The following is a 27,594-nucleotide window of genomic DNA, read 5'->3' as shown; positions in this document are numbered from 1 at the left end:
GCCGTGGCGACTGTGGCAACGGAAAAACTCCCTTAGATGTTATGAGGAAGAAACCTTAGAGGAACCTTAGCGGTCTCAAAAGGGGAACCCAACCTCATTTGGGTGATATCAAGAGTGTGATTATAGTCTTTTAAACAATACAGAACACTGGAGTGTGTGATTATGAGTAATGTTCTTTCTACGGTCTTATACAGTCATTTGAGGTTATGGAACCAGGAGCTACTGAGCAACTCATAAATTAGCACAGCATTTGCAATCGTCATAGATCCAACACCAGCTTCACCATGCCAGAGCCTTTAAACACTTGAAGAGGTCCAATGTTCAAACTCCACATGAGGTGGAATACAAATGGTGCTGATACGTCTCTAGATGGCTCGGGACGTTTGCGGGGTCGGCATCTACTTCTTTAAAGGGCCACAATCTTCATGACTGGAGCTGGCGCAACCTCAGGATGCCTCACTTAAATGAGCACTAAATGTAATTTTAAATGAGGTGTTTAACGTTTCCCTAGTAGTGACTTTCAAAACTCTGAGCTATTCGTCCATTAGGATCAACTGCTTCTGGATAACAATTTTTTGCTTATGTGCACTGTGTCAGATTTCTAGGAAGGCCACTTAAAGATGATCAGTGGCAAAATCTTCCTAATTTTGAAGTTCCAATATGAGTCTGTGGTTTCTAGCTACATTCCCCTATGTGATGGAATAAACTTGTTTTAACTGATAAGGTCACATTTTCCAGCAAGTACTGTATATTATTTTTTTCTTGCATTTTATTCACTGTGCTATTTCTTTTTATTTTGTTACTCTGATCTCTTCAGCTACTTGGCAGATCAGTGCTGGAATGGCGGCCACATCTACCTGATCATGTTGCGGAGGATTAAGCGCAAGGCCCCCGTCCCTTCATGCAATGGCAGCAGTGGCTGCTCAGAAATTCCCATCGAGCACTGCAGAAGCGTGCGTTCTGAACCTGCGGTCAGCAGTCCCACGCAGAACGGCAAGCGAACCCGCAAGTTCGGCGTCATCTCTCGCTCCTCGTTTACCCGAGACAGCAAGGACAGCAATGACACTCGGGATCACAAGCATGAGAACGGCTACTCTTCGATGGAGACGGAGGCCACGCCTCCAGAGGCCAGCACTCCACTGGGCACACCAACCGAGGAGTATCCGGTCATAGGTCACTCTGTAGCGATAACTGATACCATCAGCACCACTACTCTGCCCAGCCGCTCTAACTCCTGCTTATCGGAGGTCTTTAAGTCTCAGACAGGAAGGAACGAGCCATCCAGCCAGGTAACACATTCACAGATACACTATATTGGCAAAAGTTTGTGGACACCTTGTCATAAGTATCCTGATGTTCATCAGTCTTGAGAGTGTTAGTAAAGGCAGGTATTGAACAATCCTTGACATGCACTCAGGCTCCTCCCCTTTTTCTGTTTGATTGCATGGTATGAATTGAACCTGAGCATGAAGAGCAAAAATGTTCTCTCTGCCATGGTGCAGCAATGTTCACATGGATTTGGTAGAAACACTCATGTTCATTCTGAATGTTGAGCCCGATGAAGTTGTTCAAATTAAACTTGTTGTATCTTATAGCGGCCTCGCCCAAATCTCCCATCCCATAACAGCTCCAACCACCACAAAAATACAATAACCTGCTCTCACGCATGTCCCGTAGCTCATGTTATCATTGCATTTGCATTAACTATAAACGTTGCATGTAATCTAGTGGTTAAACTAGTAATAAGCTTATAAAGACAGATGCCGTTGCATGCACACAATAATTCGGTATTCAATTGTGTGTGGTCTGAAAAATCAAACATGTATTGCATAGTTAATCACAGAGAGAGGGCAGAGCAGTGATGCCTCTTACAAAGTCAGAAAGGGAAAAGAGCATTCCAATGGTAATAAATAATGTCAGAGAAGAGGAGGGAGGAGGTGGAATGGGAGACAGACACAAGGTGAGGTTATAAATCTAAAAAGAGGAAGTAAAAAAACAAAAAACAAACACAGAACCCAAACAAGCATCAGGTGAGCTGTAGCTCAGACTAACTCAGATAATACCAGATTAGAAAACTACAAATGTTTTTATGTTCTCAGATTCACAAAATATTAGGGTAAGTGGGTTGCAATATTCAGAAATTTCGTCTTGTCTTAATCTTACCCCATCAGCAGCTTTCTTCGATCTCAGCTATCATTTAAGAAGGGTGAAGTCTAATACATTAAAAAATTAGAATTTATGAGCTCCCAATGGAAGAGGGAATGTTTATTGTTGTTTGTCATTTCCAAAATGTGTAAGTGGGTACTTATGTTTTAATTTCTTGGAAAGGAACAACAGGGTTTCCGCGGGATCTTAAAAACTAAAAAATTTGTTGTTCTAGGTCTTAAATAATTTAAAACAGGTCTTTTTTTTCCGATGTCTATTTAACACTACCTCATTGAAATGCTTCCGCAGCACTTTAAAATCTTTTTGCTTGTTAGTTTTTGTGGTGGTGGTGTTCTAGGTGGTAGGACCGTATTGAGGAAATTGCTTGTACTGTGAACAGAGTATAACAAACACTTCTACTCATGCATTGCGTCTAGCAGTCTCTTTACAGGCTACATGTGTGACCTCGATGTAGAACTGTTGCTCACTGTCCAGAAAGTAATTGCATTCCACATTGGTGTGGGACTTTACACTTCCATGTTTAGTCTCACCTAGGTAAAAATTTGCTTGTGTGTGTGGTACATATACACTGACCAGCCATAACCTTATGGCCACTGATCAGGCATAACACTATGACCACCTGCCTAATATTGTGTTGGTTCCCCTTTTGCTGCCCAAACAGTCCTGATCCATTAAGCATTAACAGCATTAACTTCTTCAGCATTTGAGCTACAGAAGTTTGGCTGTTGCATCAGACCACACGGGCCGGCCTTCGCTCCCCACGTGCATCAATGAACCTCGGCCGCCAATGACCCTGTCGCCGGTTCACCACTGTTTTTATAGACCACTTTTGATAGATACAGACCACTGCAGACCAGGAACACACCACAAAAGCTGCAGTTTAAAAAAATGCTATGACCCAGTTGTCTAGCCATCACAATTGGGCTCTCGTCAAAGTCAATCGCTCAAATCCCAATTTTTTTCTTGCTTCTATCATGTCAACTTTGAGGACAAAATGTTCACTTGCTGCGTAATGTATCCCATTCACTAACAGCTGCTATTATGGAGAGATAATCAGCGTTGTTCACTTAACGTTCATAATGTTATAATGTGATAATGTTATGCCTGATTGGTGTATGTATGTGTGGACTGTTTTTGTTACTTCTGACTACTCATACAAACAGATATTAATGTGTATTAATAGAGGCCTAGCAATAAGTTACTAGTGCTAGAACTTACTACAGCACTTCTACAGCAGTCTCGTATCCACCGCTGCTCGGTTTGAGTACAATTGATTCTGGGGCATTTTTATCACTGTCAAATCCTTTTACATCAAGACGTGTTGATTCTAAGTCACTTTGGATATGAGCATCTCTCCAATTACTACATTCCAATATAGAAACTTCCTGCTGTGACCTCAGCATTATTTTCAATTAGATTAGTTTATTCAGTTATGCTGTTTTCCTTCTGAACTGTAAAGAAGACCAGTTGATGCACATTATATCATTATTTTAGAAACCACTGTACAGTGAGGGGCATATGTTTCTGATCTATTCAAGCCCAAGAGAAACTCGGCGACGTTCCCCAGAGTACAGAGATTTAATGATGTCAGATCGAAGCTTGAAAACCCAAAATAACCATTCTGGCTTCCCAGGCAGATAAATTCATATACTAGCGGTTGCTCCAAGCATCTCCAAGAGTTTGCACCAGAAGTTCTAGCAGTTTGATCTCAAACCATCATACAGCTTTTCAAAGAGAACGTCTTCTATCCACTGAACAACCAGAGCGAAGGCATTTTTTTTTATGGGCAAACCACTTCAGAGAACCAGAATCTGCATAATGTTATATCGGGCTCCCTTGTAGGGTAGACAAAATAAAACACAGGTCTTAGCAAAAACATCAACACGGCTGCTAGACTGCTTGCAAGCTATTATGCAGGCGTGTATTTTTAATTTTTTTTTATTATTAGCTTCCGCGCAGCGTTTTTTGTCGTCTTTTTGGAATGGTTTGTTTATTTCAGGTATGACAGCCTTGTTAGCAAACTGGTGTACGATTGACGGAAGATTTATGAAAGAGGCTTTTGGGCTGAATTCTTCCAGTTTGTGGATTATTCTTAGTGAAATTCTTGGCCTTCTGCCTTCACAAATCATCTTGTGTAAGAATCTAATATAATGCTCATGGCAGTAAACGCTGGTTTTTAAATTCTTGCTAGCTAAGTGTGATGTTCCTATACAATGTCACAATTTGATGCATATTGCTGGATGGTTATGTGTCCCCTAAATACAAATACACCTCTGATTACTCCTGTAGTATAATGTAATGTATAATCACCAGAGAAGAGCATTTCCGTTAAGTTCAGATAACATCACACAAAGTCTGAATGGCATTATCTAGAAATCTAGTTAACAGAACCGGCAAAAGTAATCAAAGATGATTTCCTCAGGGATGTTAGCATGAATGAAGATCCATGTAGTAAGGAGATTAAGATGAAGCTAGAGTTTAAATGCTATTAGTAACTCTTACCTCTGATAATGTGACAAAGACTGATCCAATTCATGGACTTGGATTAACTATGGATATTGTCTCAAAGCAGTATAAGTATAATGTACAAGTTTAGCGCTTATAAGTTTGTTTATTATAATTGTAAGTTTATCCGTAATGAGTGAGAGAGTGGCAACTGTGGCAAAAACAACCTCCCAGAGGTGGCATGAGGAAGAAACCTTGAGAGGAACCAGACTCAAAAGTGAACCTCATCCTCATCCGGGTGGCACCAAAAGTCAATTTATTACAGGTCTATCATTGTTGAGGTGTGCAGTGATGGAGGCTTAAAGACACAACTGTTCATGCAAAATGTGTTTTTGAGCCATTGTATTAAGGTGTTGATATTAATTACAGTCCAAATTAATGATTCAGATAATCCAAGTGAGAGCACATTTTCCACTGTAGACTTGTCATTCTTCAGAAACGTGTTTCAGAAGTCTTCGAAAGTAATTTGTCTACATGAAGCGCTTTTGTCATTCAGCGGAAGAACAATGACATATGTGCCAATAATGGATATGGCAATCTTTGCACACAGGATTGAGTGTTGTTGATTCATCCTTTTCAGCACCCTTTTATTAAGGTGTTGTCATTCTGCCCATTCATTTCCACTGAAAATAGCAACGTGTCCCTGCACGCTGGATGAGTCAGATTGTCCGTTAGCATGTCAAAATGCTGCGCACCGTCACTTCAGACTTTCTCAGGCTCTGCTTTCAAAACATGAACTCAACAGTTAAATCAACATTTGCAGACTTGCTTTGAACACACGCAAGAGAACCAATATCATCTCACTCCCACTGAGGCTTCAGAGTCAAACGGCTTAACAGTTAAATCCATGGGTGTTTTCTCAACCATTAACACATACCTCGGCTAACCAGCAAGAACCAGCACTTTATTTGATCTACAAACGTCAGTCTTTCTTTCGGCTTCGCCACAGCGGATCATCTGCTTGTTTGATTTGGCACACGTTTTTACGCTGGATGCCCTTCCTAATGCAACCCTCCCCATTTATTGGGGCTTGGGACTGGCACTAAGAGTGGCTGGGGTTGGTTCCCTGACCGGGATCTACAAACGTCCGTAATAGCGTAAAATATGTTATAAAAAGAGGCATATTTATTTTTTTTCAGTTTTTTTGTTTTCTTAGTGTCTAGGAGCACAATTTACATTGGACAGTTGAAGTTTTTTGCTTTAATTGAATACTTTTGATGTGACGATATTAACATAAAAAAGAAGGAACATGGCATGCTGTCTCTTTCATGTCTCTGGTTCTGGTCAGAAGAGGCACCATGTTTACGTACAGATGACAGAGCTCTTAGCTTTTAAAATGTTCTGCACAGTAAGACTGAATGGCCGTGAGAGCTGGAATATAGCATTGTGGATTTATTTAAAAACCCACAAGTTTCGGAAAAAAGCCTTTTTCCTCTCACCATTATGATCATCATACTCAGTGGGTAAAACTTCCAGGCCACCGGAGACGTAGAGCCAATATACAGACTAAACACGTTCATTTCAAACAAACAGTAAACGACAGAACAACACGACCAGCATAATGATGCAACATAATGATGTAATTACAAGTAGCAAAGGCCAATTTCTTTTGCCAGTTAAATTATTAGAAAAAGCTACAAGTATGTTGTAGCTACTTGTAAAGCGTGATTGGTTGATTTGCTGTCATCTTCCAAATTTTAACCAGCATCTCAATTCTCCCCAGAGCTCTCTCATCAGCAAGGTGTTTCTACCCAATGACACTCTTTGGATGTTTTTTGTATTTTTGCACCATTTCGAGATGTGTGTGAAAACTTATTCCACCATTCTGGATACTAACTTCCCCTGAACAACTTTTTCCCCTGGTGAAACCACTAGTACATTTCTCTGCCCAGATTGTTGAGATTGCTCAACACTTTGAGGCATGGCTGAAGAAAGCTGGGGCTTTAGTAGCCGTCAGAAGCAGGTGCTACTAAACATATCTCACTCTTTATTTATGGAGCTCTCTGAAGAGGTAGAATCCAGCTGAGTGCAAAAAAAAGCTATCAGTTCACTTTTATTCCAGCTTCAGTGCAGCACAGAACGGTAACAGGCATGTTTTTGTGCTTCTTGCTGAAATAAATATATCGGCAAATGAACCGTTTGTTCGAATGGAAATGTTGGTAAAATTCTGCATGACGTATTCCAGTACACAGAAGAAGAGGCAGTGTGGTGATGCAGAGTACTGACAAGCATAATCTAATTTTAACCCACAGAACAGATGGAGCTTGCAGTATGTGGAGTTTAGTTTGTGTGTGGTGTAATTGCATCAATGACCGATTGTTTTTTTCATTAGACAAAGTTTTTTGCCTGGCTGAGCTGTGCACCATTTCATCATTGATGCAAGTAATATGTTGAAATCGGGTACTTGTCGAAATTGTGGAAACGTTGAAACATTTGAAAATTGTTTTTGAGACACGTCCATGTTCCTTTTGTTTATGTGCAGCAAACCAAGTAAAAGGCAAAGGCACAATAATTGGACAGAGGATGACTGGAAGAAAGTTTTGTGGACAGATAAGTTTGACAATTTTTGGAAAAGATTTAAGCAGATTACCCCAGACCACAGCCAAACATGGAGGTGGAAGCTTAATGGTTTAGAGTTGTTCTAGAGCAGAGAAGGTACTGATTTCAGGTGAAAGAAATTCTGAACTCTAAGGTTCCCATTCCATCCTTAAACACCATGCAATTCCATCTGGACTGTGATTAACTGGAACCAACTTCACCATACAATAATACTATGACAAAGCGTACAGTATGTCCAAGCTCTAAGTGTTATTTACAGATCAGACAGTCGGCTGGAATTTTATCAAGGAATGTTCTGCCCAATCACTGCACCTAAATCCTATTGAGCTGCTCTGGAATGAACTGGATCAGTTTTATAAGAGGCATGTCATAGTATTGTAGCTGAATATTTGGAGAACATCTCTGGATGCCAAAAGTGTGTAAAGCTTTTATTCATTCTAAGGGAGGATTTTTTAATGAAAATAAAGTGTAACTTCTGTACATTTATATATTTGTTTTTGTTAAGGTAAATCTTTATACAGTTACATTACCTTGTTTGTTGCTTATGAACGAAAGGAACATGCATGTATCTCTCAAAAATTAATAATAAAAAAAAAATATGGTGTTTCCAAACTTTTGACAGGCATTTTGTATATAATTTGAATTCATCATAAATACAAACTTTAACGTACTAGATATCTTGTTACATTTTTATTTCGATTTAAATGTAGGAATTTTTAAAAATAAAAAAAGCTTTATTTTCTGCATTTCTGTTTGGGAATCCAACGGAAGAATGCTGCATTTGTAGCTTTTACAATTATAAGGAAAGTGATTGCCTTAGTATCATCATTATTTCTTTAAAGTTTAATGTGATTTCATCAGGAGGGATTCCAATTGATTAATTCAGAAATGAATAAATCAGTACCCTTCAACATCAAGTTAATCTTATTGGAGCTCATTGGTACCATTATTTTTTTATTGATTCTAAGAATGAATTCAATTATTTATTTTCTTTTTGTTTTTTTATCTTTTTTTTTTTCTCAGCCTAAGGAGGGCAGTCATATCTGGAAGATGCACATGGTGAAGGGGCAGGACGGCTTGGGTGTCCAGATTACTGGTGGCCGTGGCTCCAAACGATCACCGCACGGCATCATCGTGGCTCACGTGGAGAAAGGTGGAGCTGTAGAAAGGTAAACAACCCCCCACACACACACACACACACACACACACACACACACACACCTTTCAGGCTTTAAGTGCCAATTATGCGCTGTCGTGACAACTGCAGCGACGCTCTTCATCAGAGCTTCATCCATATGCAAAGCGTCGTGGCCTCTCGAATGTACTCCCATCAAACTTCAAAGCAACACCAGGGCCCATGTTTAAGCTAATTTGAAATAACCAGGTCTGTTTTTTGTATATTTTACAGTATATTTAACTAAAAGACCAACTCTAACTGTAAAGTTGAATATCAAATACTACTCTTTCAGGATTTTTCAAGGCAGGAATTAACTGCTCTGTTAAATTGTGGGAAACTCCAATATTGTTTTAAAAACCCAAGCCCTGCCTTGTCTGCTTTTCCTCCAAAGATAGAATCTCATAAATAATAATGCAGAATGTAGCTGGATCAACTTTACCTAAACACGGACTGTGTTTCAAAGATGTAACGTGTCAAGGAAGTTGCTGACTTGCTTCTCTCTGAACATTAGAAAAGCACACATTGGCTGAGGATTGTGAAAGCACAATAACTGGTTGGTAATGAGCCAAGAACTGATGTAAGATTAAGATCACTTGTTTCAAAACATTTGACTAGACCCCCTTAGGTGGTACTATAAGTTACAAGGGAACTGTAAAAGAAGGAAAATACTGCTTTGTAGTTGGTGCCTTAAGCTTTTTCCATAGATGACAAAAAAGGATATATGGGTATTTATATGGATAGGATATATGAAGGAAATATATGTTTATCTCCTATAGAATTGTAACAGTAGGGATGGGTTGTTTGTGTACAACTGAGATGATGATTACTGCCATTTTAGATCTCTTTTTGTATAATAATGTCATTAATATAATATTGTATGAGTGAGGTAACATCAGGAATGTTAGTGATTTATTCTTGTAAAAGCTTGCCTTTCAAAAGACTCACAAATATTCTCATGCAGCTTTTGGAAATTGATATCAGGTTCAAGTACCCATAGATTCATTAGTGTAAAAAGGCCTCTCTGAATTTTAATGATCCTGTTTGAATGTGTGAATATTTAAATAGATTTTGCAATTCACCCGAATAACAGTCTTCATGGGTCATGGGCCTTAAAAAAAAGCCCATATTGAATTTATGAAATTCGGAAAGTGATAAGCATAGACTAATGTGCACATTCGTATGTATTAAGTAGGGAATAAACCATGACAAGCAGAGTTACTCTTATTATGAATTTTATTATTTTTCTAAAATGGCAAAATATTCTTTTCACACCACAGCAATGTGCCAATGATTGTGATTTTTATTTATTTATTAAAATTGACATCATACCTTTTATTTATATATTTACACTGAATGTTGTGCAAAACAAGTTTGTTCTTTTTTTGTGACTTATATAGACTTTTTAAATAGTGTTTCACTTTCAAGCCTTCTGTTAATAAGGCAAAAAAGAGAGAGAGAGAGAGAAGGTTGGATGATGTGGAGTTGGTGAAGCAGGAAGTGGGTAGGATCAGTAAGGAGGAAGTGAGAGCAGCGATTAAGAGGATGAAGAGTGGAACGTCGGTCGGTATAGAGTAAAGTATAGAGAAGGTCAGAAGGAGTTGCATTGTGTGTTTGTGGATTTAGAGAAAGCGTACGACTGGGTGCCGAGAGAGGAAGAAATGCTACCACCACCATGCTTGACTGTAGGAAAGACAATTTTCCTGGTACTCCTCACCAGGGTGTCGCCACAAGTGCTGAACACCATCTAAGCAAAACAAGTTTATCTTAGTCTCATCAGACCACAGGACATGGTTCCAGTAAGTCATGTTCTTGGACAGGTTGTCTTCAGCAAACTGTTTGCAGGCTTTTTTGTAAGCCAGCTTCAGAAGAGGCTTCCCTCTGGGATGATGGCCATGCAAACCGACTTGCACTGTGTGGCGTGTGGTTGGAGCACTGACAAGCAGACCATTCGCTTCTGTAACCTCCCGCAAGTGTCCGGTTGCGAGAGGAATCCATCTGGGAAAACCTTTCAGGGTGTTACAAATCTTCTTATAGCTTCAGCATCTTTGTCGAGAGCAACAATTCTAATTCTCAGATCCTCAGAGTTCTCACCTTCTGACCAATCTAAAGCAATTCACCAGCACTGTGAAATAATAGTGGCTTATTTTATGTAATATTTGTGTTTGTTAAAGGGATGGACGGCTGAAGGCAGGTGATGAGCTGCTGATGATTAATGGTCAGTCTTTGGTTGGCCTCTCACATCAGGAGGCCGTGGCCATCCTTCGTTCATCTGCAGGTCTTGTGCAGCTGGTAGTTGCTTCCAAGGTACTTTTGATAAACAAAACTTCTCTATGCTGCAGGGTTTTTTTTGGGGGGAAATTACAACTTGAAAACATTTATACACACAGCTGTTTTTGGACTTCTTTATGTCCCAGCTCAGAGCCTCTGAAAATATTTAAACCTTTTATAGTTTTGCTGTAGAGTATAAAGTTAAATACAAAGTGTTCATGGTTTTTGTCTTTTCCTTTTAAATGGCTTGATTTGCCTCAGGATGAGTCTGAAGTAGACTTCCAGAAATATCCATCGAGCAGTCTGCCTGATCTTGTGAGCACATGCTCAGCTCAGGACGTGCCGCCTTCCCCTGGGGACGGAAAGGAGAACATGGGGCCGGATGTGGAGGACGTGAGGGCCAGCAGCCTCTCACTGCCCACCCAGGACTCGGTACGTATGCCAGACGCCTATCAGCATCACTATCTCTGTCTTTCATCTCTTGCAGCCTCCCTTTGCTCCCCGTTGGACTGCTGAACCATACTCTGTTGTGTTTATGTCCTGTTGACTTCTCTTTCCACTGTAGGAATTTTCCAAAAAAACGTATATCTCACAGATTTGCTAACCCACAACATTCTGTAGTATGTGGAATTTCTAAATAGGCCAATGTTGTACAAGAAATTATTTATTGCCTTCAAGCAAGCAGCAGCACATAACCCGAGTGTTCTCAGACATTGTTAATGTTTAATTGAACTTCGGCTAAGCATTACTTTAGTCCCATAATAACACGTCGTATACTGGGCAATCATTGCATTGACACACTGCAAAGGTCGGCATGCTGGGGTTAAATATTCCAACCCTTTATAGAATGGCAGCATTGCGGTCCACATTATCACTACCAGCCATTTCCAGCAGCAAGATGAGAAAATTAAAATGTGTGTAGTCATTAGATTCAATTACATTATCATTCATTAGCCTAATGTTCTCAGCTTTCAGAAGTTTATATTTTTATACTGTTTATATTTGCAGAACTTTTGACATTTAAGATTGCAGTCAGTGTGTTATGTCTGGACTCCTGATCTTTTGATAAGATTTCTTATTAATGTAAACAATCTGAACCAGCCATTTAGCTGAAAGCCATCGGATCGTAAATTGTCCAGCTTCAGAATTGCAGCAGTCAGTTTTAGAAATAAAAAACAGTTATTCTGCTTGCCGCTTGTCTTAATGAAGCTGTGGTCCTGATGGTCATGTTTTTGGTCGAAGGATTGCCTGTGCTTTTCATATCATGTGACTTGTGATGAGGGTTGAGTCACTTGATGAGTGAAGTACACTTGTAGCAAATAGATTGCACTATTTAATATGCATGTGTATATTTCTATTCCTATGGTAATAGTGAACAGAAACATTTCAAGTGCACTACACAAGCACTTCTGTTTCACTGTCTATTTAACTGTTGTACCAATGTGAAATCCTTTCAGAGTTCTTGATGGATACATTATGCACCCAGGTAATGTTAGTTATGTCACTGGGCTGTATAATAAGGCTTGATTGATTGTATAAAAGTGTACTAAAAAAAAAATGCAAAAGCCACATATTGAGTTTAACTATCTTTAATTTAGTCAGTTTAAAGCTTATAGTGGCTGCTTGTTGAGCAGTGCATGGGGGATCTCTCCTCTGATCAAATTCACTCATGCTGGGTGGTTTCTTTCTGTAAAAAAGAAAAAAATCTAATAAAAAAAAAAAATGCATTTGAGTATGCAAGGTGAAGCAATTTATGTAAATCAACACTTGTATTGTATTTTGTTGACAACCATGCTTTAAAAAATCTATATAAAATATATTAACATTGTTTTGTAAATTTTTGTTTAAAAAAATACACAGATATTTTGCTCATTTGTGAAGATATGAGCATCTAGAATATATAATGCATTTAATTTATATGATAATTAAATGATATAGGCATAAATGAAATATACAAACATTGAAAACAAGCATTTAAACGTAGTTAAGATGCAGTAAATCACGTTTGAAACAGATTATAAAATATAGTTATAAAAAGCTATAAAAATGCTATTAAACGACAATAAAAAAGTAAAAAAAAAAAAACCAATGACTAAAAATGTGATCGTTTACTGCTGCTGTTATTTGCTGCTTTTAGATTTTGTGTTTGTTCGCACCGGTTTAATTGAATCATCACCATGCTGATTGCGCAACCTAATGCTCGCAAATCACAACAGAACAGATCCAGTGCGACTGTCCCAAAGTTACAAACACACAGTTTATACAGTAGTGCTTCATTAAATTACACCATTTGCACATGATGAGGTTTATACAGTTTTTACTTACCGTGCTGATGTTTCACCCTCATCCATAACACCAGTGCATTTTCTTTTCACATGCTCGTGCATCACTGTGGTACTTTCATATCACACAAGCTCTACTTTGCATAACTTCCAGGTACAGTTTTCTTTGTTGTGTTTCATATAAAATGCTACTTTGATCACTTGGGACGCACACTTGTTCCTGCTGCCGTTTGACCCTGTACTGTCTGCCATTTTCGCTCGCGACTGCGTTCTCTTACCGTCACGCTAAACTGAAACTGAACACGCTAAACTGAACAGCCCAACTAATTTCATTATCAATCATAATCGATTTTATCGAATGATGCAGCTCTAGTTTCCACTGAGAAAATAAGGACAGCATGCTTTCACATTTGCAGCATTTGAATTAACCTCTGGTGCAGGTTTACTCTCTGAGCAGGTGTTTGGATAGGTGTGAACGCAACAAGCATACTCGGTCATGGAGTAAATCAATCGGGTAAAGAGGCTTTGAGTGATATACTTCCAGTGCGTGTTTGACTGCATTAAGAATGTGATTTCAGATTTGGCTCATTTAAAGAAAAAGCAATGTGTATTCAGGCAACAGGCAGCATTTCTTTTTTCTAGATGTGAGCTACAAAACTGCTCCATAAAGCACAATCTGAGCCAAGAAACAGATTTGTAGAACTGCAGAAATGGATGTCTGCACATATGAATGAAAACAGGAATTCATGAATAAATAATGAAATATATATTAATATATACAGGGAGTGCAGAATTATTAGGCAAATGAGTATTTTGACCACATCATCCTCGTTATGCATGTTGTCTTACTCCAAGCTGTATAGGCTGGAAAGCCTACTACCAATTAAGCATATTAGGTGATGTGCATCTCTGTAATGAGAAGGGGTGTGGTCTAATGACATCAACACCCTATATCAGGTGTGCATAATTATTAGGCAACTTCCTTTCCTTTGGCAAAATGGGTCAAAAGAAGGACTTGACAGGCTCAGAAAAGTCAAAAATAGTGAGATATATTGCAGAGGATGCAGCAGTCTTAAAATAGCCAAGCTTCTGAGCGTGATCATCGAACAATCAAGCGTTTCATTCAAAATAGTCGACAGGGTCGCAAGAAGCGTGTGGAAAAACCAAGGCGCAAAATAACTGCCCGTGAACTGAGAAAAGTCAAGCGTGCAGCTGCCAAGATGCCACTTGCCACCAGTTTGGCCATATTTCAGAGCTGCAACATCACTGGGTGCCCAAAAGCACAAGGTGTGCAATACTCAGAGACATGGCCAAGGTAAGAAAGGCAGAAAGTCGACCACCACTGAACAAGACACACAAGCTGAAAGCGTCAAGACTGGGCCAAGAAATATCTCAAGACTGATTTTCTAAGGTTTTATGGACTGATGAAATGAGAGTGAGTCTTGATGGGCCAGATGGATGGGCCCGTGGCTGGATTGGTAAAGGGCAGAGAGCTCCAGTCCGACTCAGGCGCCAGCAAGGTGGAGGTGGAGTACTGGTTTGGGCTGGTATCATCAAAGATGAGCTTGTGGGGCCTTTTCGGGTTGAGGATGGAGTCAAGCTGAACTCCCAGTCCTACTGCCAGTTTCTGGAAGACACCTTCTTCAAGCAGTGGTACAGGAAGAAGTCTGCATCCTTCAAGAAAAACATGATTTTCATGCAGGACAATGCTCCATCACACACGTCCAAGTACTCCACAGCGTGGCTGGCAAGAAAGGGTATAAAGAAGAAAATCTAATGATATGGCCTCCTTGTTCACCTGATCTGAACCCCATTGAGAACCTGTGGTCCATCATCAAATGTGCGATTTACAAGGAGGAAAACAGTACACCTCTCTGAACAGTGTCTGGGAGGCTGTGGTTGCTGCTGCACGCAATGTTGATGGTGAACAGATCAAAACACTGACAGAATCCATGGATGGCAGGCTTTTGAGTGTCCTTGCAAAGAAAGGTGGCTATATTGGTCACTGATTTGTTTTGTTTGGTTTTGAATGTCAGAAATGTATATTTGTGAATGTTGAGATGTTATATTGGTTTCACTGGTAAAAATAAATAATTGAAATGGGTATGAATTTGTTTTTTGTTAAGTTGCCTAATAATTATGCACAGTAATAGTCACCTGCACACACAGATATCCCCCTAAAATAGCTAAAACTAAAAACTACTTCCAAAAATATTCATCTTTGATATTAATGAGTTTTTTGTGTTCATTGAGAACATGGTTGTTGTTCAAATTAAATCCTCAAATAAAATTAATCCTCAAAAATACAACTTGCCTAATAATTCTGCACTCCCTGTATAATTATTATATATTATATATGTATATATAGCCCTAACCACTTCAAACCACTTTTAGGTTTATTTTGGTTTATTTTCCTCATCACTCTTATTTGAATATGACAAAAGGTCAAAAGATTAGCTTTCTTCTAATTACACTGCTAAAGAGCAGAGTGTCAAAGGAATACAACAGAATGCAAATTAAGATTCCCTTTCCGTGTCTGTTTGGACAGAAAGGGGAAGTTCATTCCTGGGTAGTGGTCAAATTCAGTGGTCAAAACTCCTCTTGTGGTTGTGGCTCAAAAAGGAACATAGTACAGGTTTGATTAATGCTTGCGGTCAAATGGGGGCTGGTGTATTTTTATGTAGAACTGACAATACTGTGTCACTCTGAGTCCATGTTTATGTTATGAAGCCTTTTTTATCTAGCACAGGAATGGTGATCTGAAATAGCCACTGTAACACGCCACGTTTGTGGCGATAAATATTCACAATGGCTTCCATTCACAGCTCTGTAAATCCCTAGCACATGGTCTATTCTTATAGTCATTCCACAGTAATCTTTTTCATTCAGGTAAAATTAAACAGCCAACCTTTTTACACACAAACACACACATGCGCACACACACACACACACACTCACTATTGTCCTCTAGCCATTGTAAGGATAGTCTGAATGGAAGCCATCGTGTGAGCTGACAGTTGTTGGGCGTGTATTTTTCAGCAAACAGTCACTTGTAAGTTTCCTTTGTTACGGTCAGGTGTAACACCGTTTAAAAAAAGGAGGGAGAGGAGGAGAGCAGTGGAAATCAGCAAACAAACTCGAGAACTGGGAGAGGCGCACAGCTGTGACCATTAAATTAAGCTTTGTGAGGCGTGTGGAAGTGCACAGTTTTGCGGAAGCCCATGGGTTTGCATGTGATGGATACAGTGTGGATCCTGCACCACACAGACCCGTACATTTAACACATACAAACTCCCTGATTGCCCCTCATCAAATTGCAACAATCTAAGACTTTACTAATCTAAGCGTCACAGTATTGCATGCCATGATTTAAATTCAGTTCGGAGTGTTTCAGAAAGTTTTTAGAGTGGACTTTAGGAAATAAATGGTGGTAGGCCTGCATAGAAGGTGATGACCACTTCGGCACTCTGAGGTCAAAGAAATCCTTTCTATCCGTGGAAAAACATACCTTTTTCAAAAACAAATTTAAACTTAGGTTAAAATAAATGCTTTTCTGGGTTTAATTATATAGTACAGGTAGATTAGCTTTACCCCTGCTCTCCTAATAATTCAAGTCTGAGGTGGTTTAAATTTCAAAATGGCAGGATAATTTTATATTTATAATCTCGAGATTGTTGCTATTTACTTTTTATGCCGTTGATCTCATCATGGTAGAGACAGTATGTTTCAATTCATTTCAGGTCAAACCTTTAACCAGTATTTTAGATTTTAGGTCAAGGTTTTATTAAACTATGTGAAAACAAACATGTTTAGTTAAAATGAGAACAAATCATGTATCAGAAAATCCTTGATTATCTCACAATCTACATTTATGGTAGATACTCTTATCCAGAGCGAAGTGCTTTGGAATATCTAACAAAAAATACATTCAAATACTGGTTTCATTAGGCTAAGATTACCATCAGGCTAAAACACTATTGGAAGATAAATATTTTTTCTTTTCCCCAAAAAAGTGGTAATTTAAGATCCTCTGGAAGAGGTAGGTATTTATATGTTGTCTGCTGGAGACTTGGATATCTAGTGGAAGTTTGTTTCACCTCCTCAGAGTAGAGATGCATGTCTTCCTTGTACCTGAAAGGATGGTGGAATCTGTCCATCAGTGGTTGAGGATGGGAGACAGAGCAAGGTGAGGTGCTGGAACACTTCAAAGAAGACTGAAACAACTCTTAATAAACCACCCGATAGAGCCAATTAGCATAAAAACAAGACACTTATGAACAACGCTACAGAATCAACAAGTTCCAGCTTTAAGAGTTAAAAAAAATGTTATACAGAAAGAGTACTTCCTTAACAACGGAGAATACATTTAAGACAGAATAACTGACTTTTTTTTGCAGTTGTAAACATTGGCTGGGATTCTTTACTTCTTAGTTGTTAGCAAACTGATTCATTAGAGCAAGTGACATTTCTGCAGTGTGAAGATCTTGATTGTTGTGTGCACCTTCAGATAAAACAAGGTGTGTCTCATTAGCAGTGTGCCACATTCCTCAGACACTCCACAAACATTTACAGAGCCAACAAAAAGGCTAGAAAATGCTTTTCTTTGTTTTCTCAGGAAGTTGTCCAAGAAAAGAAGTTTTCCCTTTTGTAACCCCTAAGAATCCATCTAGCACTTATTTAAAGGCTTTGCATTTCCTGCTTGGGCTTCAAGTTCAGTGCTGTGTCAATAATTCTATATGTTCTCATCCAGTTCACAGAGCTGGATAAGCTGGAGGAGCATGGCCGAAACGATGGACCCAAAGGATGCCGCAGTCCAACACCTATGAAATTTCGCAGTAGATCCCAAGGTTAGAGACAAGTCGCATCATCAAAACTGAGCATGTACAATTATTAAGAAGTGTAGCTGGATGGATCCTGATCAGTCCATCTCTCTATAGCAAGTTTTCAGTTTAAACCTTTTTATTATCACTGTACATAGCATGGATTTTGTTTTATTCAGGTGGTGGTAGTCGCCTAGAGTCTGTCGGAGAGGATGATGAGTTGATAGTTGAAAATGGAGAAGGAGGAAGTGACATGGCTGAGAAGCCGGTGCGCGGTGGGCGGAAACATTCCCTTCCACAGCAGCTGGACACTGTGGGAATTCGACAGGTCAGTTTATCCTCAGGTTCTCATTTAACCTTTGGTTACTTGCATCTTAAACTTGGTAACATGAATTGTTTGTGGCTTTGTAGGTGACACAGTGACACACAGTCACTGGAAGAGTTTGTACCTACAAACTATTTTATTTCCGTTTTTAATGCCCACTCTGATGTCAGGCTCTACCCTCTGCCACATACATATACACTGTAAAGTTTATACATTATAGTACTGTTAATTGCTTTGATTTGCTTGATTATGCACTATAATTTAAATCATTAACAAATTACACTATACTACCCCATACTGATCACCATTCTTGAAGATTCCTGGGTATGTGGGTCAAGACTCTCAAGTTATGAGGAAATGCTGGATGTTAGACACAGGATGCCCCACAGGTGCTTAATAGGGTTCAGGTCTGGACACATACTTGGCCACTCCATCACATTCAGCTTGCTCAGCAAGGCAGTTGTCATCTTGGCGGTGTGTTTGCGGGCGTTATTATGTTGGAAAACTGCCGTTCGTCCCAGTTTCCGAATAGAGGGCATCATGTTCTGCTTCAGAATGTCACAGTACATGTTGGAATCCATGTTTCCCTCAATGAACCGCAGCTCCCCAGTACCAGCAGCACTCAAGCAGCCCCAGACAATGATGCTACCACCACCATGCTTGACTCTAGGCAAGACACAATTCTTTTGGTTCTTCTCACCAGGGCGTCACCACAAGTTCTCGACACGATTTGAGCCAAGTGAGTTTATCTTAGTCTAATCAGACCACAGGACATGGTTCCAGTTACTCATGCTCTTGGACAGGTTGCCATCAGCAAACTGTTTTCAGGCTTTCTTGTGAGCTTCAGAAGAGGCTTTACTGTACTGTATCGAGGTTTCAGAGTGTTACAGATCTTCTTATAGCCTCTGCATCTTTGTGGGAAGAACAATTCTAATTCTTAAATCCTCTTTGCCATTAGGTGCCATGTTGAACATCCAGTGGTCAGTATGAGAGAATTGTATGCAAAGTACCATGTTTTAACTGCTCTAATACAAAACACACAAATTTATATGGTCCTGTCAAGCAGACAAAAACATGAACATGAAGAATCAGACATGAGGCTTTGCACGGTTACACGACATACAGCTGTCACTTAAGGTGTACTCACTTTTGTTGCCAGCGATTTAGACAGTAACTCTGAACTGCTATACAACCTGCATTGTCTACTCTAAAATATATCCAAGTTTCATTTCTATAGTATTGTCTCTCATAAAGATCTACTAAAAAAGTTGCTGAAATGTGAGGGGTGTACTCACTTTCATGAGATACTGTATGTATGTACTGTATGTATGTATGTATATGTTTATTATTGTTACCTGCTATTGAGCGGGGTGTCGAGGGAGGGTTAGGGGGAGGTGCGCGGGAAGAAAGGGGTGTGTGTGTGGACTTAGTTCGGGTCGGAGTGGAAAAAACTGGTCCTTCTCTGCATTTTTCTTGAAGGAATTTGGACATCTCCTAATCACCATGTTCTTATACATATGCAGTAGCTTTAATAATTGTGAGTTGTTTGTACTATTAAAAATACAAATCTGGAATTCTCTGGCTATCCTTCACACACCCACCAGATAAGAGCCACTGTTCTAGTTGATGTAAGGGGATCGCGTCTTCTTCGATGGATCTCGTTGCAAATGCTAAAAAGGAGAAAAAAATTTCAGACTCATTTTAGTTTTTTCAGTATTTGTGACGCTAAAAAACATTACATCAGCTTATATTGGCAGCATTTTTTAATATTATACTACAGTTTACAATTATACTTTTAAAAATCTGAAACTGGAACCATTTTTAAATCTTTTCCTTGATCCTTTCTTAAAGAGTGTCGGCTAGACTGATATCAAACACCTTTACATTTACTTTGTGTGTAATTGTGGGATGAAATCTTTAAAGCATTTTATGTTATCATGTTATGTCTCAGAATAGGCTGTTTATTAAAGATCTGTGGCTTAAATTTGTGGCAACAAATTGGTGCAATTTGTTGCTTGCCTGCTTTGTGTATCACACTGAAAGGTAAAGCATGTCTGGTAATCCTAATGCTTTATTCATCCTTTTCTTTGTCATCTTACTCAGGAATATCAAATTGTGAAGAAATCGGCACGGTCTCTGAGTACCGTTCAAGTGGAGTCTCCATGGCGACTGGCGCAGCCGTCTATTATCTCCAACATTGTCCTGATGAAAGGACAAGGCAAGGTGAGTGGCCACTCTGGACAGTCTTCTAACACACACGACACATTAGAGACTCTGTCCTACAAGAGCCAGTCATAAATCAAAGGTTGTCAGTTATTTAAACATGTAGATGATGAATAAAGATTGTGCTTTAGATGTTAGGATCCTTTTGACATTTATTTATTTATTAACCCATTTAGTTGCTTAGTCGTGAAGTGTTGTATTCACTCAATTATCAATTTTGACTGAAAATAAATGTAAACACATAACTGTATTTATATGTGATTTTAATTGCAGTAATGCCTGCCCAGTTGTATCTCACTTCAGACCAATGCACAACAATCCCTTTGTTGTCTCCTGTATGTTTAGGGTCTGGGTTTCAGCATCGTCGGAGGCCAAGATTCTGCACGTGGACGAATGGGGATATTTGTCAAGACTATTTTCCCCAGTGGTGCTGCAGCAGCAGATGGTAGACTCAAAGAAGGTAAGTGCTACTCGGGATACTGCATTGATCCACTACAATGAGAAAGATCTAGTGCAAGGCTTGTCATCTGATGGTGCGTGGCCTGGAGGCAAGCAAAGTGAGCATACTGAACTTTAAATAAAGCTTCTTAGCCACTGTATCATTTTTTTAATTTTCTTGCTTAACATAATTGGATTAGCATATTTTATCAAAATGTTCCTGACTTTCAGACCCTGTAGTTAAAAAACAAACAAATGACATAGCACACATTCTGTAGCAGATCATCTGTTCTTTATTTGATCACATTCATTTATATTAATTTCTCAGCTTAGAACTGGCTGATCAATTCACAGATGTTTTTGTTAAAAAGTGTTAAAAAGTAACTGCTGTTCAGATTCAGTTGCCAGTAGTTGCTTACCCTTGAAAATGTGACTCATGAAATACTGTGGTACTACCTTTTGAATTTACTAATATTGAATAATGACATCCTGTATGAAATACTATTTGATTTATAAATATAGATATATTAATTAAAACGTATGTATATTCATATATAAACAATTGAAAACAGTTTCACAGCTAAACAGTTTTTATGATGCGTCATCTAACCAATTAAACACTTATTTCAATTTCACGTGCACGCTTTGTTAGTATAGTCATTGCTCTCTATTTATTCCCTCTTATTCAGGGGACGAGATTCTAGAGGTGAATGGAGACTCCCTTCAAGGCCTCACACATCAGCAGGCCATTCAGACTTTCAAGGTAAAATCTTTAGTCATTCTTTCTGACATCTGCAGCCCTTAGCCTGGGACATCCTGAAAAGTTTATCCTACTTTTAATGCTCAGTTTTGGTTTAGCTTACTGAGTGGAAATCTTTCATATTCTGCTCAGACCTTTACAAGAGATGACAGTGTGTGTTCGTATTCATTTGCTTATTGAAAATATAAACATATTTATTTTTATGTTAAACCTATTTAATTTTTATGTTTAACATTTGCAGTTCTTGTTGTCATTTCATCCCATCAAAAACAGCAACTGAAAAAAGGTGTTGTTACACTAACCGTGCGAACTCGTCTGAGGAGTCCGAGCTTGACCCCATGCCCAACGCCCACCCTGCTCAGCCGATCGAGCTCACCCAATTCCAACACCAGCAGCAGCACTATTATACCGCCAGGCTTCGATGACGGAGAGTACCGGAAAGGACCAGGCCCTAAAGACCGCATCATCATGGAGGTTACACTAAATAAAGGTAGCTAAAAATGTTTTTTTTTTTAAATGTGTTCATGGTTGGATTTTTGCTGAGGTGCTGTTAAATGCTAAGTGCTTCTAGAGGCAGTACTCTAGGAATTGGAAATATTCAGAAATCGGTGTCCATAATAGGGGCAAAATAAGAGAAGGCACAAATAAACCAGGATAATTCATAATTAAAAATAATTGAAACAGACAATGGTCTACAAAAGCACTAAAATAATAATAATAATAATAATAATAATAATAATAATAATAATAATAATAATAATAAATGTAATAAATTAAATAAATAAAGCTTTAAAATTGTTTGACACATTTCACAGACAGTGGGTCAGTGGGGAGATATCGACACTTTATTATTTTATCATTATATTATTTTATTATATTATCATAGTTTAGCTATTAGAAATCTCTTATAAACCCGAACTTTAATTCATATTAGAATTTTTTTATGTTTAGAGAATTTTTGTTCAACATAAGCTTTATGTCACAGTCTGACTCATTTTATATCTCCTCTTGCACCCAAGTATCTCTTAAAATAAAATAACACCATTTTCTTATCGTTAAACACACAGTGACATCAGACTTAATTTCCATTTTCCTGTCTCACTGGATTGCTCAAAGAGATCCTCAGACTGATTGGAAGTCAGTGAGAAGAGTTCACAAATTATGCATGAACAATGAGCCCTAGGATTACTGCTAACTGGTGGGACGATAAATGATTTTATATTATCAAAGGATTTATGTTTCCCAGAATATGTCATGATTTTTGCACTGCATAACCCTATAATTTCGCTATAAACATACAGGCAAATAGTTTGAATATCTTCAAATAACAATTTTGGAAAGCAAGTTATTTACAGGTTAAGTTAATGACGCGATCATGTAGCATCTTGGAATCTTGCAGCAAAGTGTAGTTTTCATTCTTTTTTTTATCATCATGTAAAAGAATTCTGTTGGTGGTAATTGGATCTTTTTTTTTTTTGGGAGTACTCGTTACTCATACTGTATATTTCATTCACATTAAACACTTATGACCAATTAATGACAAGAGGAGGCCTTTCTTGACCCGGGGTGTATTTCTACAAAGGTTTTGTTAGTTCTTTATTAACTATGTTACCAGAATATTCTTTAAATAATTAATGTTCCTGAAAAGCATAACTATGTATATAAAGCCATTCATAATTTACTAAGTAATCTATCCGCTTTGTTATGCATTGAGTACTTTTTTAAATTGCTTTGTTTCTGTGCAGAGCTTTTTTATTTTTATTGAAAAAAAAAATCAATATATTTATATACATACATACAGTATCTCATTAAAGTAAGTACACCCCTCACATTTCAGCAACTGTTATAGTAGATCTTCTGAAGGGACAATACAACTGTTCTGAACATACAGCCATTATTGTCTAAATAGTTTGCAACAAAAGTGAGTACACGCTAAGTGATAACAGTTGTTCGCCGTGTAACCGTGCAAAGCCACATGTGCTATTCATCATGTTCATGTTTATGTCTGCTTGACAGGGCCATGCAAATTTGTGTTTCTTGTATTATAGCAGTTAAAATGTGGTGCTTTGAGTACAATTCTCTCATACTGACCACTGGATGTTCAACATGGCATCTCATGGCATAAAACATGATGTTTTTAGACGATCTTTAACACCCTGAAACTGAGTTACAGTACAGTCATACAGAGGTTTTCTAAGACAGGTTCCACTCTGAACAGACCTTACAAGAGTCAATCAAAGAATTTGAGTCCTCGTGCTGTGCATCAGGTGAAGAAACTGCTTCAAAAAACAGATGCATGAGTGCTGCAGCGTTGCTTTAAAGGTTGCAGAAGAGGAAGGTCTGCTCGTCAGTACTCAGACCACATGCCACACATTGCAACAACTCGGTTTGCATGACCCTCACAAGAAAGCCAGTTTGCTGAAGACAACCTGTTCAGGATCATGAATTACTACAACCATGTCCTGTGGTCTGATGAGACTAAGATAAACTTGTTTGGCTCAGATGGTGTTCAGCATGTGTCAATGACCTGGTGAGGAGAACCAAGAGAGTTGTGTCTTGCCTACATTCATGCATGGTGGTGGTAGCATCATGGTCTGGGGCTGCATGAGTGCTGCTGGTACTGGGGAGCTGCGGTTCATTATGGGAAACATGGATTCCAACATTTACTGTGACATTCTGAAGCAGAACATGATGCATTCAATCAAGAAACTGGGATGAACGTCAGTTTTCCAACATAATAACAACTCCCAAAACACCGCCAACACCTTGCTAAGGAAGCTGAAGGTGAAGACGATGACGTGGCCAAGTATGTGTCCAGACCTAAACCCTATTGAGCACCTGTGGGGCATCCTCAAGCGGAAAGTGAAAAAGCACCATGTGTGAAACATCCAGCAGCTCTGTGATGTCATTATGGAGGAGTGGGAGAGGATCCCAGCAACAACCTGTGCAGCTCTGTTGAATTATATACCCAGGAGGATTAGGGCAGTGCTGGATAACAATGGTGCTCACACAAAATATGGACACTTTGGACACAGTTTTGACATGTTCACTTAGGGTGTACTCACTTTTGTTGCTAGTTATTTAGACAATAATGGCTGTATGTTGAGTTATTTTCAGAGGACTGCTATACAAGGTGCACATTGTGTACTGTATAATATATCCAAGTTTCATTTCTATAGTATTGTCTCTTGAGAAGATTGAATAAAATGGTTGCTGAAATGTGAGGGATGTGCTCACTTTTGTTAGAGACTGTATATGTTTTATTGGTCTCATGAGTTTCCTCTAAATCTCTGTTTTCTAACCCCTTCATCTCCACACAGTTGGAGACAGATGCAGTTGCCTACTGTTTCCTCTCCATCTGTTTACTTAGTAATACTAGAAGGTACTATGTAGGAAAACACCAGAGGGGAGAAAACTATCACACTTGCTTATAGAGTATTGCACTTTCTGTCCAGTCTAGAGTGGGAGCAGAAGTGAACACTTGTGAAAGTTTTATTAGAAGCTCTTAATGTCATTTTTTTGGTCCTTTTGTGAATCTTTCATATCTTGATTATTATATGATTGTTACATTGTTACACTACAATATTATGTGACAATGTAACAAATATTTAAAGAAAGTTGTTACTTAAAATAATCATGAGAATTGAATATTTTATTAATAATAGAATATATTAAATAATTGGGCAAATTTGCTCCACAAGCAACAAGCTTTTCTGTAACTGGTTCTATATCTTCAAGCAAAAGTAGTTTCTGTATACGTATTAATAACATCAGACACATTTAGGAGAGGGTTTTATGTGGAGGGATCATGACTACGTTAATCTTATACCTGCTGTCATAATGTAGCATTAAATAATAAAGACCAAATACCGTCTATCTGCAACTAGTTATACTCTTTCAGTGAGTGATACGATTTCATCAGATTTACACCTGAATCTTGTTCTGCCTTTCATCACACTCGACTGGACTGGGGTCAGAAATGCACTTACAACACTTTCTGTAATTTAATGATTTTTAAAACCCCCCACAAAGCATGCTGCTTTTTTCAGTTTTTCCTTATTAAATAAAATCTATTTATGCCTATCTTAGTTATTCTGAATGTTTCTGATCATGTTCAAACTTAGAAATGATTACCATTTGGGGAAATACTTTTGTATTGAGAACATTTATTTTACATCTGCTTTTATTGGAACAGACAGAGTTTTGTGTGTGAATGAGTGGGTGGTAAAATCAAGGCTCGCTTGTGCTCCTGAACAATCTGTCCTGCCAAACTGAACTTTTATTAATATGCATAAAACTGAATAAAATAAAGCCCTTTTTGTTTTTTGGTTTTAAATCTGAGAATGTGTAAAAATGACTGGAACCCCACTAATATGAGGTTAAAGTGCAGATTATTAGCTATAATAATAGAGTATAGAAATGTATGTTGGATGGCCATTTTATTCACGATTCATCATTCACACTGAAATAGACTTTATTAAACGTTGTAATGGTAAAGTGTGGATTTGGCATGAACTTTATGCTTCTTTTCAGACGTCTTATCCCGACAAGTCTGATGCAATTGAAAACTTTTGTTATTATTTTATTACTTATAAAACTTATTAGCTTTATATAAATGTAATATAATCGGAGGTTTTGCATAATTAAGACAAGCAGGTACAGTATAATACTGTAAAATAGTACACTCGATAATTTAGGTGCATTCTAAGTTTGTATATATTTTTATATACTGTTATGGTCAGCACATACATTTCAATCCAGTCTATTTAGGAGAACATTTCACCATAATTACTATTTATTTCTTACAATTCAAAAATCCTTACAGTTAAGTTCCATGCTCATTTACCGGCTAGTAAGTTTGTTGGTACAGGTGGTTACAAGACATTATATTGTGTGTGTGTGTGTTTCAGAGGCCGGTGTGGGGCTGGGGATTGGTGCTTGCTGTTTAACTCTGGAGAACAGCGCTCCTGGGATCTACATTCATAGCCTGGCTCCGGGATCTGTGGCTAAGATGGATGGCAGACTTAGGTATTGGGAAACAAATCTACTGATGTGCCTGGAACCTGTTCATCTGTTGGAAGTTATAGTAACTGTCTTTGCTGTTATTATTCTGGGGCATAACAAGTCCCACACACAGAGTTAAATAACTCAAATTGCAGCCAGACGTTTATTGTCTCCATTGTACTGTATAGCATTTATTACTGACATGGAGCAGTTTTAAGTTTTTAAGTGTGTTAAAGAGGTGAGGTGAATGGCTCTGGAGATATGCAGTGCAGATATACGATGCAGCAAAGCTCAATATCACTTAATTAAGGAAGGGAGAGGCTGGAACCAGAGTCACAGGGGAAGAGAAACCAGTCATGTAAATCTTTTTTTTTTTTTTTGTATGTACAGTGTTTAGTGTATTTTTCATTTTTGTGTGTTGTCATGCATGTCAGGACATCTCACAGACTTTTGACTTTAACTAGAATGTGCACTAGACTCCATGGCTGTGGATTGTGAATGTTATGTATCACAAAGTGAAAGGGTTGCTCTCTAAGGAGTCATGCACAGTGACTTTTATCGAGTCTCAAACTTCATTTATCAAACCTTTTACATTTTTTAAGTGTTTTATCAGCAATGAAACTCTTTTGCTTTCTAAAGGAGGATTTCTATAACCGTGCATGTTTACCATTTAGCCGAGGGGACCAGCTGTTGGAGGTAGACTCCGTAAGCCTACGCCATGCTGCGCTAAGCGAAGCCTATGCTATCCTGAGCGAGTGTGGACCTGGCCCAGTAAGCCTCATCATCAGCCGCCATCCAAACCCTAAGGTGTGTTTGCAAAAAAAAAAAAAGTGTTTATCCAGACATATTGCAGACACATGAAAAAACAAAATGTGTCAAGTTAAAATCTCTATAATGAACAAGTATTTTTTCATGCAATCTAAAAGCATTTCAAAAACGTGCCCCACCCAGGCGGGCTCTGTCAGCATCTTTTCCATATAAACTGCAGTGAAAAGGGTCCACCTGTTAACGTTTTAATCATCCTGTTACATAAAAAACAAGTCTGCCAGAAAAGTAAACAACATTCC

The 27,594-nt window shown here is 38.5% G+C and overlaps 1 protein-coding gene across 5 annotated transcripts in view; it reads left to right on the top strand.

Annotated features, from left to right (window-relative positions):
• The window catches only part of pdzd2 (PDZ domain containing 2), a 91,560-nt gene that overhangs the window by 49,133 nt on the left and 14,833 nt on the right, over positions 1-27,594 (top strand). For all 5 annotated transcript variants that reach the window (XM_046841765.1, XM_046841769.1, XM_046841768.1 and 2 more), the window contains 12 exons: positions 818-1,289; positions 8,254-8,399; positions 10,579-10,711; positions 10,937-11,107; positions 17,708-17,804; positions 17,957-18,105; positions 20,206-20,325; positions 20,671-20,785; positions 21,453-21,526; positions 21,797-22,013; positions 26,434-26,551; positions 27,202-27,334. In XM_046841765.1, coding sequence (XP_046697721.1) covers positions 818-1,289; positions 8,254-8,399; positions 10,579-10,711; positions 10,937-11,107; positions 17,708-17,804; positions 17,957-18,105; positions 20,206-20,325; positions 20,671-20,785; positions 21,453-21,526; positions 21,797-22,013; positions 26,434-26,551; positions 27,202-27,334 — 1,945 coding nt within the window. The remainder of the gene's footprint in view (positions 1-817; positions 1,290-8,253; positions 8,400-10,578; positions 10,712-10,936; positions 11,108-17,707; positions 17,805-17,956; positions 18,106-20,205; positions 20,326-20,670; positions 20,786-21,452; positions 21,527-21,796; positions 22,014-26,433; positions 26,552-27,201; positions 27,335-27,594) is intronic.

This window comes from Silurus meridionalis, chromosome 27 (genome assembly GCF_014805685.1).
Source record: "Silurus meridionalis isolate SWU-2019-XX chromosome 27, ASM1480568v1, whole genome shotgun sequence".
NCBI classification, from domain to species: Eukaryota; Metazoa; Chordata; class Actinopteri; order Siluriformes; family Siluridae; genus Silurus; species Silurus meridionalis.
This window is presented reverse-complemented; position numbering and strand designations above follow the sequence as displayed.